The sequence below is a fragment of the Sapajus apella genome, unplaced genomic scaffold (genome assembly GCF_009761245.1).
Source record: "Sapajus apella isolate SASKATOON/1434 unplaced genomic scaffold, GSC_monkey_1.0 scaffold41, whole genome shotgun sequence".
NCBI classification, from domain to species: domain Eukaryota; kingdom Metazoa; phylum Chordata; class Mammalia; order Primates; family Cebidae; genus Sapajus; species Sapajus apella.
Window position 1 is genome coordinate 1,651,729 of NW_022436981.1, and position 14,085 is coordinate 1,665,813.

Consider the following 14,085-nt stretch of genomic DNA (forward strand, 5'->3'; position numbering starts at 1 on the left):
TGTGTGGTGGCAATTCATTTCCACAGTGGTGTGCCAAGATAATTCGACAAGAAAAGCAAAGTCTTTTTCTCAGCTTTCATGGGCATTTAACACCAAGAACTACGTGAAATACTTCCTGCAGTCCATTTCATGGTACTGAAGAAAACCCAAAATTTTATAGATTTTATCAACTAGAGGAAAGGTAAAAAGCATTGCAGGGAAATAAGGGAATTCTGCTTATCTTCAGTGGTCCTGTTAGTTGATACAGATAAAGAATCAAATTTAAAATCAACATTGCAACAGGATTGCAAAATTACCCAATCCAGGAGAGCAATGATGAAAAAAATCTAAAGCAAAAAAAATTTAGCTCTGTTTAAAAAGATACAGAAAGTCACACAATTATGATGTTATTCATAATTTTATTTCCCAAAGCTAATATGTCTAGTATAAATTGTTTTAAATGATGAATGTTTTAATAGTATTTATTGTTCTTATGTGCAAGCCTTGGTGTTTCAGGAAAATAGATAAAAAAAGAAAATAGGCCAGGCACAGTGGCTTACACCTGTAATCTCAGCACTTTGGGAGGCTGAGGCAGGTACATCACAAGGTCAGGAGATCGAGACCATCATGGCCATGGTGAAACCCCGTCTCTACTAAAATACAAAAAATTAGCTGGGCTTGGTGGTGCACGCCTGTAGTCCCAGGTACTCAGGAGACTGAGGCAGGGGAATCACTTGAACCCTTGAGACAGAGGTTGCCGGGAGCTGAGATCACGCCACTGCAGTCCAGCCTGGTGACAGAGCAAGACTCCGTCTAAAACAAACAAACAAACCAAATATATAATATATATATATATATATATATATGCACAAGCCGCTGTGCTGAGGAACTTTATTTTTAAAAACTAACTTTTGGCCGGGCATGGTGGCTCATGCCTGTAATCCCAGCACATTGGGAGGCCAAGGTGGGTGGATCACTTGAGGTCAGGAGTTTGAGACCAGCCTGCCAAAATGGAGAAAAATTGTATTTTTCTCTACTAAAAATACAAAAAAAAAGAAAGTCAAGCATGATGGCGGGCGCCTGTAATCCCAACTACTTGGGAGGCTGAGGCAGGAGAATAGCTTGAACCCTGGAGGCAGAGGTTGCAGTGAGCCAAGATTGCACCATTGCGTTTCAACCTGGACAAGAGCAAAACTCCGTCTCAAAACAAAAACAAAAACCTATCTGTTGGCTGGGTGCGGTGGCTTATGCTTGGAATCTCAGCACTTTAGGAGGTCAAGGCAGGTGGATCCCTTGAGGCCAGGTATTCAAGACCAGCCTGGCCAACATGGTGAAACCTCATCTCTACTAAAAATATAAAAATTAGCAGGGCCTAGTGTCCAGCACCTGTAATCCCAGCTACTTGGGAGGCTGAGGCAAGAGAAGTGCTTGAACCCAGGAGGTGGAGATTGCAATGAGGTGAGATCATGTCACTGCACTTTAGCCTGGGCAACAGAGCAACTCCATCTCAAAAATAGTAATAATAATAATAATAATAAACTTTTTTTTTTTTTTTTTGAGACGGAGTTTCGCTCTTGTTACCCAGGCTGGAGTGCAATGGCGCGATCTCGGCTCACCGCAACCTCCGTCTCCTGGGTTCAGGCAATTCTCCTGCCTCAGCCTCCTGAGTAGCTGGGATTACAGGCATGTGCCACCATGCCCAGCTAATTTTTTGTATTTTTAGTAGAGACGGGGTTTCACCATGTTGACCAGGATGGTCTCAATCTCTTGACCTTGTGATCCACCCGCCTCGGCCTCCCAAAGTGCTGGGATTACAGGCTTGAGCCACCGCGCCCGGCCTAATAATAAACTTTTAACCCTTATAACAGCTATATGAAGTACAGTTTATAGACCAGGAAATGGAAGCTTACAGAAGTATGTAACTTGTCCAGAGTCATATGTTCAGTAGTTTATGAAGCCAATATTTGAACCCTGCTTGACTGCAGAATATTCTTTTAACAATTTTGCTGTACTTCCTATGGCCGTACACGGTGGCTCATGCCTGTAATTTCATCACTTTGGGAGACCAAGGCTGGGGGTGGGAAGGTGGGAAGATTGTTTAAGTCCAGGAGTTTGAGACCAGCCTGGGTGACATGGTGAAACTCCATCTCTACAAAAAATACAAATTAGCTGGGCATGTTGGCATATGCCTATAATCCTACTAATTGGGAGGCTGAGGTGGGAGGATTGCTTGATCGTAGGAGGTGAAGGTTGCCTGGCCAAAAGATTGTTTTGTTTTTAAGACAGGGTTTTGCTCTTGTTGCCCAGGCTGGAGTGTAATGGCACAATCTCAGCTTGCTGCAATTTCTACCTCCCAGGTTCAAGCGATTCTCCTGCCTCAGCCTCCCGAGTAGCTGGGATTACAGGCATGTGCCACAACGCCCAGCTAGTTTTGGGTTTTTAGTGGAGATGGGGTTTCTCCATGTTGGTCAGGCTGGTCTTAAACTCCTGACCTCAGATGATTCACCCCCCTGGGCCTCCAAGAGTTCTGGGATTACAGGCGTAGCCACCGTGCCCGGCCTCAATAGTTTTTCCTTGAGATGATGTCTCGCTCTGTCACCCAGGCTGGAGTGCAGTGGTGCAATCTTGGCTCACTGCAACCTCTGTCTCCCAGGTTTAAGCAATTCTTCTGCCTCAGCTTCCTGAGTAGCTGGGATTACAGGCTCATGCCACCACGCCCGGCTAATTTTTGTATTTTTAGTAGAGATGGGGTCTCACCATTTTTGGCCAGGTCCAAAAGGTAGTTTTTTGTTTTTGTTTGTTTGTTATATATATATATATATATTTTTTTTTTTTTTAAATAAAGTTCCTCAGCACAATGGTTTACACGTGGTGTTTTTTCTTTTCTTTTTTTTTTTTATTATCTATTTTCCTGAAACACCAAGGCTTGCACATATTAAGAACAATAAATACTATTAAATCATTCATCATTTAAAACAATTTGTACTAGTATAAGTGAACCAAGATCATACCACTGCACTCTAACCTGGATGATAGAGTGTGACTCCATCTCAAAAACAAAAGAAAATAAAACAATTATGTCTATTTCCTATTGCAGATAAAAGGTAAAAGACTTTTTTTTTTTTTTTTTTTTTTTTTTTTTGAGACGGGGCCTTGCTCTATCGCCAGGCTGGAGTGCAGTGGCATGATCTCAGCTCACTGCAACCTCCGTCTCCTGGGTTTAAGTGATTCCCCTGCCTCAGCCTCTTAAGGTGCTGGGACTACAGGTGCGCGCCACCAAGCCTGGCTAATTTTTTGTATTTTAGGAGAGACATGGTTTTACCATGGCCAGGATGATCTTGATCTCCTGACCTTGTGATTCGCCCTCCTCAGCCTCCCAAAGTGCTGGGATTACAGGCATGAGCTACCGCACCCAGCCGGTAAAAGATTTTAATGAGGTACTAGAAAGCTAGGAGAGGACTTCATGATGATAGATAAACTTGCAATAAGCCCTAAAGTATACATGTGTTTAAGCAAAGGAAAGAGGAACAGAGTTAAGGAGTAAGCGCTTACAGAATAAATGATGTTTTAAGGTAGAAACATGGTATGTTCAGGAAATTGTAAGGAGATAACAAACTTGAGACTAGTAGGAGATTAGTGGGAGATAAACTGAGACGGTTTATAGAGTTGATACTTTATTCTGTAGGTGTGGAAAGCCAATGGCAGTTTTGAATGGGGGATGAGTTGGATAGCATTGGTATTTAACAATATTTAAGTTGGAACCATTGTGTAGAATGTATTCAGAGAGAGAGAGGATAGTTTCAGAGTTAAAGTGGCTTAGGCAAGAATAAAGAAAACCTGAATAAAACAGGGTGGGTTGCAATGGATTTGTGAAATATTTTAAAGTAGGCTTTGTTGACCAAATAAACGGCTGCCTAATGAGGGATAAAAGAGAGAAAATAAGCCAATAGTAATGTGGATTTTAAGTCTTTAATAGAAATAGGGAGTTGGTTGGGAAAAGAACATTTGAGAAATAAGATAAAGTTTGATTTTAGTTATGTTTAGTTAGAAACTAAAAAGTTCTTCTGTAGGGAGGTAGAGCTGAACGATTAGAGTGTAAGTTTGGGGATAGAGCTAAAGAGTTGCATGTACTCAGCATAAGATATTTTCAAGGTTCTAAGTCCAAAGCAACATCTAACTTAAAACAGCTTGTCAGGGGAATAAATCTAGTGCCTCGGAGTGGATTTTAAGCTATGCAACGAATCTACCTCCAAAACCATGTAAAGGTTGATGTTTATATTAAAACTTGAGTTAATTCTAAATATTTTCTAATTGAAAAAATATATAATTCTTGGAGATGTTCAACGGGAAGTAAGAGGAAGAAAATTCAAGAGAACTGGGGAGATAAATGTTTGTTTGTTTGTTTGAGATGAAGTCTTGCTCTGTTACCCAGGCTTGAGTGCAGTGGCATAATCCTGGCTCACTGCAACCTCTGCCTCCTGGGTTCAAGTGATTCTCCTGCTTCAACCTCCGAGCAGCTGGGATTACAGGCATCTGCCACCATGCCCAGCTAATGTTGTATTTTTAGTAGAGTTGGGGTTTCACCACATTGGCCAGGCTGCTCTTGAACTCCTGACCTCAGGTGATCCACCTGCCTTGGAAAGTGTTGGGATTACAGATGCGAGCCACCATGCCTGGCAAAAAGTGTGTTTTTAAATCATTGCTCATGAAAGATGATATTAATACAAAATATTTGTTGTACATTAGCACTATAAAATTCAGCCTATGCTGAAGCTAAGCTGCGAGAATCACTGTGAAAGAGAAATTAATCTCTCTTGTAATTAATCTTCTAAATTGTCTGCCACTTTTTGTGGAAGCTTACATATCTAAATACCTGTAATCTAAGCGTTTAATGTCTAAATGTGACTTCTTAATTCATTTCAGAGGGGATGCGAAAACAAGGCTTATTTCAATGGCTCGATTCACTTCAGACTGATAACCTCACCTCTCCAGACCTGCAGCTCACCGTGGGAGCAGTGATTGTGGAGGAAATGAGAGCAGCCATAGAGAGAGAGACTGGTTTTCAGTGTTCAGCTGGAATTTCACACAATAAGGTGAAGGCTAATAGTAGATTTCAAAGAGAAACATTGATATCCTTAGTCAAATACAGCAAGGATAGTGGGACATTTAAATTACTACACATAGGCTGGATTCAGTGGCACACGCCTATGTGGATGGATTGCGTGAACCCAGGAGTTCCAGAGCAGCCTGGGCAACATGTTGAAACCCCTGTTTCTACAAAAAATTAGCCAGGCATGGTGGTGCACACCTACAGTCCCAGCTACTCAGGAGGCTGAGGTGGGAGGATCAGCTGAGTCTGGGAGGTTGAAGCTGCAGTGAGCCAAGATCATGCCACTGCACTTCAGCCTGGATGACAGACTGTCTCAAAAAAAAAAAAAAAAAAAAAATTGTTACACATATACTTTGAATGGATTTCTGTTTAAAATTCATGTTGAGGCCCAAATCAAAGCATAAGTAATTATATAACATGGAAATGGACATTAAATATGTACTTTACTAAGAAGCAAGCTGAAGGCTGGGCTTGGTGGGTCATGCTTGTAATCCTAGCACTTTGGGAGGCCGAGGCAGGTAGATCACCTGAGGTCAGGAGTTTGGGACCAGCCTAATCAGTATGGTAAAACATTATCTCTACTAAAAAAAAAAGCTAGGCATGGTGGCATGCACCTATAGTGGGGCTACTCAGGAGGCTAAGGCAGGAGAATTGCTTGAACCCAGGAGGCAGAGGTTGCGGTGAACCAAGATCGCACCACTGCACTCCAGCCTGGGCAACAGAGCAAAACTCTGTCTTAAAAAAAAAAAAAAAAGGCTAAAAAATTACAACTAATGCTTATTTATTTAGTGGCATTTAAATGACAGTTGGCCCACTGTATCTGCAAGTTTCATATCTGAGGATTCAACCACGCATGGATCAAAAATATTTTTTAAAAAATTAAAAGGCCCAATACAACAATACAGAATTATACATATGAAAAAACAAGTCCAGGGGCAGTGGCTCACACCAGTAATCCCACCACTTTGGGAGGTCAAGGCAGGCAGATCACCTGAACTGAAGAGTTTGAGACAAGCCTAGGCAACATGGTAAAACACATCTCTCCCAAAACTATGAAAAAATTAGCTGGGCACCGTGGCACACACCTGGAGTCCCAGATACTTTGGGGGCTGAGGAAGGAGAATTGCTTGAACCTGGGAGGTGGAGGTTACAGTGAGCCAAGATCCCACCATTGCACTCCAGACTGGAGAGCAGAGTGAGACTGTGTCCAAAAAAAAAAAAAAAAAAAGTTGCGCACAGTGGCTTATGCCTGTAATCCGAGCACGAGGCCGAGGTGGGTGGATCACGAGGTCATGAGTTCAAGACCAACCTGGACAAGATTGTGAAACCCCATCTCTACTAAAAATATAAAAATTATCCAGGTGTGGTGGCATGTACCTGTAATCCCAGCTACTTGGGAGTCTGAGGCAGAGAATTGCTTAAAAACCCAGGAGGTGGAGGTTGCAGTGAGCTGAGATTGAACCACTGCACTCCACCCTGGGTGACAGAGTGAGACTCCGTCTCACCCAAAAAAAATTGAAAAACAACAACAACAAAAAAAAGGCCAGGCACTCATGCCTGTAATCACAGCACTTTGGGAGACCGAGGCAGGTGGATCACAATGTCAGGAGTTTGAGACCAGCCTGGCCAACATGGCGAAATCCCATCTCTACTCAAAATATAAAAATTAGCCAGGCGTGGTGGTAGGCGCCTGTAATTCCAGCTACTCTGGAGGCTAAGGCAGAATTGCTTGAACCTAGGATGCAGTGAGCCAAGATCATCCAGCCTGGGCGACAAGAGCAAGACTCCATCTCGGAAAAAAAAAACAAGAACAGTATACTATAAGAACTATTTATATAGCATTTATATTGTATATCATATGTGTTATAAGTAATTAGAGATGATATAAAATATACAGGTGGATATACAAAGGTTATAGGCAAACACTACACCATTTTATATTGTGGGACTTGTACATCATCTTTACAGGACTTGGGATTTTAATATTCACTGGGGGTCTTAGAATCAATCCCCTGCAGATATTGAGGGATGACAGTATTTCCTTAATGATTCAACTGTCTGTGGAAAAAAGGAGGCTAGTCTTTGAACTTGCATACATTAATCTATTTCATTAATCTCTTTTATTTTCACTTGCTAAATTTTATTTATTTGTTTTTTGAGATTGAGTCTCACTCCGTTGCCCAGGGTAGAGTCCAGTGGCCCAATCTTGGCTTGCTGCAGCCTCCACCTCCTGGGTTCAGGTGATTATCCTGCCTCAGCCTCTTGAGTAGCTGGGATTATAGGCATGCACCACCACACTGGCTAATTTTTGTATTTTTACTGGAGACAGGGTTTCACCATATTGGCCAGGCTGGTCTCAAATTCCTGACCTTAGGTGATCCATGCGACTGGCCACTTGCTGAATATTTTTGTATTATCTTGTTATGTGGAGTTGTCTGGGTATTTTATGCTTTTGCCTATTTCCTGTTTTCTTAGGAGAGCAATAAAGGGAATAATAAAATTTTATTAATTTAGACCACTATTTTAATTTAGGGTACACAGACAATTCTCAGCAATCCAGGAGCAGAATAACTGGTTTTTGATTAATTATGAATAAAGTGTAGCAAGAGCCCAGGACCTTCATCCCCTTCTGACCAAAGCTCAGTAATTAGGCAGTGGCTGATTATCCCTGGTTGATACCTTCTCCTCCTCCTCCCTTTACTACAAGGAAAGTTGCCAAACTACCCATCTGAGTTTTTTTGTTTTTTGGTTTTTTTCCTGATTGGATGAAGGGAAAGGAAACAATAGCTTCAATGTAATTTAAACCATACTAAATGTCGCCTAGTAGAAGTTCCTAAAGAATCTCTGTAATGAATTTAATAATTTTATATTTTGAAACATAAATATAAAAATATAATTATTTTTAAGTTATATAAAAATATTTTTAAGATTATATTTTTATAGTTGCAAAGTGATACCATTCAAGTGTTTTACTCTTAGAAAGAGTTCTCTTGGCCAGGTGCAGTGGCTTATGTGTGTAATCCCAGCACTTTGGGAGGCACTGGATCACCTGAGGTTGGGAGCTCAAAACCAGCCTTACCAACATGGAGAAATCGCATCTCTACTAAAAATACAAAATTAGCTGGGCATGGTGGTGGGCACCTGTAATCCCAGCTACCTGGGAGGCTGAGGCAGGAGAACCACTTGAACCCAGGTGGCGGAGGTTGCAGTGAGCCGAGATTGCACCATTTCACTCCATGCTGGGCAACAAGAGCAAAACTCCATCTCAAAAAAAAAGGGGGGGCGGGCGTGGTGGCTCACGCCTGTAATCCCAGCACTTTGGGAGGCTGAGGCGGGTGGATCACGAGGTCAAAAGATCGAGACCATCCTGGCCAACACATCTCTACTGAAAATACAAAATTAGCCAGGTGTTTGGCACGCACCTGTAGTCCCAGCTACTCAGGAGGCTGAGGTGGAAGAATCATTTGAACCTGGGAAGCGGAGGCTGCAGTGAGCCGAGACTGCACCACTGTGCTCCAGCGTGGCAACAGAGCAAGACTCCGTCTCCAAAAAAAAAAGTTCTCTTGGGAGCCCAAGGCAGGCAGATCACGAGGTCAAGAGATCGAGATCATCCTGACCAACATGGTGAAACCCCGTCTCTACTAAAAAATACAACAATTAGGTGGGTGTGGTGGCTTAGGTGTGTAGTCCCAGCTACTCGGGAGGCTGAAGCAGGAGAATCACTTGAACCTGGGTAGCGTAGGTCGCAGTGAGCTGAGATTGCACCACTGCACTCCAGCCTAGTGACAGAGCAAGACTTCTCTCAAAAAAGGAAAGTGCTAAAGAATTCTCAAGGATTTCGGTTTTTTCATTTTTTAAGTGATATTTGTAATGTAAGAAGGCGTTTGCTATTGTAGGATGATTTTTGAGCCCAATCTCTAACAGATAACAAATTATGATAATTTGTGTTAAATTGGGCACTCAAAATGGACCAACTATTAATCAAGAAATGTAAATGGGGTAGGGTAAAATAAGTTTATTTCAGCATTTTTATGTAAACACACTGAGAAATGCATCTTGAGTTTCTCCTGCAGTTTCTCTACTTTTCAAACCTCTTGAAGTTGGATTAAATGGGAAGGAAAAATTGACTAGAGAAAAACTGAGAACGGGAGAGATGTGGGAAAAACAATGAGGATAATGATATTGTGTTATGTTCTCACTGGGATGTTGTGGGATACCAAGTTTTAGAGGTGTCTTAGTTTCTGGTTTTGTTTTTGTTTTTAATGTAGAAACCATCTGTTACAGCCATTAAGCTCTGTGTGTGTGTGTGTGTGTGTGTGTGTGTGATTATGATTATATTCACCAACTATGGTGGGTTGACAGTAATGAGGTTTTTACACTTTGCATGCTTCCAGGTCCTGGCAAAACTGGCCTGTGGATTAAACAAGCCCAACCGCCAAACCCTGGTTTCACATGGGTCAGTCCCAAAGCTCTTCAGCCAAATGCCCATTCGTAAAATGTAAGTATTCAGGCAGCACCTTAAATTTCAATTATATCCCTGTGTAGAAACTCTCTGGTTATAGTTTCTTGTGTTACTAATAAAGGACTGGAGCCAGGGGAAATAGGTACCAGTTGGAAGTAAGATAACACAGAACATTTTGAAACACTCGCTGAGACTTTTATTTTTATTTATTTATTTTGAAAGAGTTTTGCTCTTGTTGTCCAGGCTGAAGTGCAGTGGCACAGTGTTGGCTCCCTGCAACCTCTGCCTCCCGGGTTCAAGCGATTCTCCTGCCTCAGTCTCCTGAGTAGCTGAATTACAGGCTCCCACCATGCCCAGTTAGTTTTTGTAATTTTAGTAGAGACGGGTTTCACCATGTTGGCCAGGGTGCTCTCAAACTCCTGACCTCCGGTGATTCCCAAAATGCTGGGCTTACAAGCGTGAGCCACTGCACCTAGCCACACTGAGACTTTTAATGAACCTTCAATTCTGGGTTGTCTGTGGCAGATAACTTAATCCTGAATTTTTAAAAAATGAGCCAGGTGTGGTGACTCACACCTGTAGTCCCAGCATTTTGGGAGGCCAGGGTGGGTGGGTCACTTGAGCCCAGGAGGTCAAAACCAGTGTGAGCAACATAGTGAGATCCCATGTCTATAAAAAATAAATAAATAAACCAAGTTTTAGCTATATGGTTAACTTCCCTCTAGACTTCTTATTCATCTGTTACTAAGTAACAAATAGGAATTTTACTTCTTTTCTTTCCTCTAACAGCAAATCAAGGTGTTCAGGGCTGCTGAATTTCAGCTCCCAAAGTAGGCAAAAGAGAAGAAGCCAAGTCAAATGAACAGGTTGTGCCTACTAGTTGTGTAGCCTTGACAAGGACTTATAATATTGTAGAAGGGACAAGGTAAAAAGCAATAGTAAAAGGGCTGTCATAAGACTGCATAATTGCTAAAGGAATTGTGCAGGTAGAACAAAGTTCACAAAAGAAAAATTTGGAAGAGGATTTATAAAAAGGCATGGGATTTTGTTTTGAATTTTGGTACAATTTGGAGTCAGACAAGAACAGCAAAGCAATACTGATTTGGAGAACTTTTTAGCACAAAGAGAGGAAAGTATGAGATATTTTCAGTGAACTAGAACCTAAAGTAGTTTAGCTGCACCATATTGAGGAAGATAATGGAAATAGACTGAAAAAATGGGTTACAGACAGATTATAGGGAACCTCAAAGGCTAGGCTAAAGAATTTTCACTACGTTCTTTTGTTTTTTTTGAGATGGAGTCTCTCCCTGTTGCCTAGGCTGGAGTGCAGTGGCATGATCTTGGCTCACTGCAGCCTCCACCTCCTGGGTTCAAGTGATTCTCTTGCCTCAGCCTCCCAAGTAGCTGAGACTACAGTTGCACACCATCATGCCTGACTAATTTTTGTATTTTTAGTAAAGACGAGGTTTCAGCATTTTGGCCAGGCTGGTCTCTTGGCCTCAAGTGATCCATCTGCCTTGGCCTCCCAAAGTGCTGGGATTACAGGCATGAGCCACCACGCCCAACCGACTGTGTTCTTAAGGATAAGTTTAGGTTACATATTCCTTTTTTTTTCCTTTGAGTCAGAGTCTTGCTCTGTCTCCCAGACTGGAGTGCAGTTGTACAATTAGAGCTCACTGCAGTCTCAACCTCCTGGGCTCAAGCAATCCTCCTGCCTCAGCCTCCCAAGTATCTGGAACCACAAGCACATGCAACCATGCCCATTTAATTTGCTGGAGTACAGTGGCACAATCTCAGCTCACTGTAACCTCTGCCTCCTGGGCCCAAGTGATCCTCCCACCTCAGCCTCCTGAGTAGCTTGGACTACAGGTGCATAACACCACACCAACTAATTTTTTGTAGAGACAAGGTTTTGCCATGCTGTTCAGGCTGTTCTCAAACTCCTGGGCTCAAGTGATCTACTTGCTTCGGCCTCTCAAAGTGCTGGGACTACAGGGGTGAGCCACCGCACCTGGCTTTAATTTTTTTTGTAGAATTGGGGGTCTTACTTTGTTGTTGCCCAGGCTGGTCTCAAACTCCTGGACTCAAGCAGTTTCCCCACTTTGGCTTCCCAAAGTGCTGGGATTATAGGCTGAGCCACTGTGCCTGGCCAGATTACGTATTCTTAAATTTTAGCCATGGAAGGGATTTATTTTGTGTTTGGAATTTTAATCCCCAAATAGGACAGCAGGTGTTGTACAATTGAAAGTTTTATATATGGTTTGCTTGATAGTTAATCAAGGACTCTAACCTTTTGGTTATGTTATTGTTAATCTTATCCTCAAATTCTAACCCCCAGAGTAACTGAATTCCCAGAATATATGCTCTCATTTGTCCTGAACCTTTTGGAGAGCTACTTACAAAAGCAGAATGTCTTATGTTTGCCGCTAATTAGATAATTATGATGTGACCTATCTATTCTTTGTCTCCTTTGTTATCAGCCGTAGTCTTGGAGGAAAGCTAGGGGCCTCTGTCATTGAGATCCTAGGGGTAGAATACATGGGTGAATTGACCCAGTTCACTGAATCCCAGCTCCAAAGTCATTTTGGGGAGAAGAATGGGTAAGTGATTCATATTTTTTTAATCATAACCTTTATGGAGATGCTACATTCAAATATAGACAAAAGCATCTAGTAAAATCAACACCTATATTTAGGTTAACATTCGTTTCTTGAGATAATTTCACCGGTCCTTCTTGCTTTAAAATCTTGCGTTACTATGGCCTATCAGTCTAGAGTAGTTCTTTCCATGTACCTTGGTGGTTGATAGGATTTGTTACTTTCATGCCTGGGTATATACTAATTGCATCGTTCTTGCATCCTGAGATGCTATATTCTCTTAAAATCTTTGTGTTTAATGCCCTAGCAAACACACACACACACTTGGGGATGTGATTCAGTGGCTTGCTTGGCATTTTTCCAAAAATACAAATGATGATTTGGCTTTAGAAAGCAGAACCAGTGTTCTCATTATCCATATTCTGCACTGGAATTCATTGAGAAGGGCAGAAGTTCTGTCAGAGTTCCAGTACACTAAATTTTGGACAAGTTTTTCCTTTTTCATGAAAAGGATAAAAGGGCAGTATAATATAGTTATTTAGTTTTAACAAGAATAACCATTTAATTTCACCTTAACGTTTTTTGCTGGTCTTATTAGGTCTTGGCTGTATGCCATGTGCCGAGGGATTGAACATGATCCAGTTAAACCCAGGCATCTACCCAAAACCATTGGCTGTAGTAAGAACTTCCCAGGAAAAACAGCTCTTGTTACTCGGGAACAGGTAAGCAGGCATTCTTGACAGAATACTACCTCTTTTAAAGGGGTCAACAAGTAGGTTTTGGTAGCTGTGGAAGGTTTAATAGGTTCGAGGAGACCTTTATAAAGTTTGAAGAAAACAGATGTTCTTTCCTTGGGTTGAAAATTGACTAGTTTATGATTTATTACTTTTTTCCCTTTCTTCCATTGAGATAAAATGGAATTTCTCATTTAGTAGATGGGGACTTCGAAAGCCTAGGATATCATACTTCAAGTTTGGGTCTTGTCTTTTTCTCAGAGCTGGAACATGCTTGAAAGTCACATGATGGCGTACCAGCAGGAAAATAAAATGAAAGGCTTGAGCTAGGGCAGGACAGAAGGAATGATAACATTTCTATGATCTGCTGATCCTTTGATTATGGGGGACATAAAAATAACAAATCCACCATCTAGTTCTTAATAGATTACGAGTATTTAAATGAAAGATGAAGTCTCAATACTTTTTTAGGTACAATGGTGGCTGTTGCAGTTAGCCCAGGAACTAGAGGAGAGACTGACCAAAGACCGAAATGATGTAAGATTTTTTTTCTTTATTCCTGGGTGGGGTATGCTTTGCGATTTACATATCAACTTCTATTTACCTTATGGAACGGGAACAAAGAAGAGAGTATCGGCATAGAACCTCGACCTCCCAGGTTCAAGCTATCCTCCCGAATAGCAGGGACTACAGGTGCATGCCACTACAACTGGCTACATGTTTTTTATTTTTATAGAGACAGGGTCTTACAAGGTTGCTCAGGCTGGTCTTGAACTCCAGCTAAGGAAACTCTAAGACTTTTTTTTTTTTTTAAGACAGAGTTTTTCCTCTTGTTGCCCAGGCTGGAGTGCAGTGGCATGATCCTGGCTCACTACAACCTCTGCCTCCAGATTCAAGTGATTCTCCTGCCTCAGGCTTCCAAGTAGTTGGGATTGCAGGCACCATACCTGGCTAATTTTGTGTGTGTGTTTTCAGTAGAGGTGGGGTTTCACCATATTGGCCAGGCTTGTCTTGAATGCCTGACCTCCGGTGATCCGCCCACCTCAGCCTCCCAAAGTGCTGGGATTACAGGTGTAAGCCACTGCACCCCGCCAATAGTGGCAGTTTTAAGTACATTTTATTGTGTATATTTGATGTTTACAACATTATGATACAGGATACATATAGTAAAATAGTTACTGTAGTGTAGCAAATTAACATATC

At 41.8% G+C, this 14,085-nt stretch overlaps 1 protein-coding gene across 4 annotated transcripts in view; it reads left to right on the forward strand.

The window, feature by feature from the left end:
• Window positions 1-14,085, forward strand: part of POLH (DNA polymerase eta) — a 36,122-nt gene that overhangs the window by 14,068 nt on the left and 7,969 nt on the right. For all 4 annotated transcript variants that reach the window (XM_032299491.1, XM_032299493.1, XM_032299492.1 and 1 more), the window contains 5 exons: window positions 4,903-5,072; window positions 9,484-9,587; window positions 12,032-12,151; window positions 12,747-12,870; window positions 13,354-13,419. In XM_032299491.1, coding sequence (XP_032155382.1) covers window positions 4,903-5,072; window positions 9,484-9,587; window positions 12,032-12,151; window positions 12,747-12,870; window positions 13,354-13,419 — 584 coding nt within the window. The remainder of the gene's footprint in view (window positions 1-4,902; window positions 5,073-9,483; window positions 9,588-12,031; window positions 12,152-12,746; window positions 12,871-13,353; window positions 13,420-14,085) is intronic.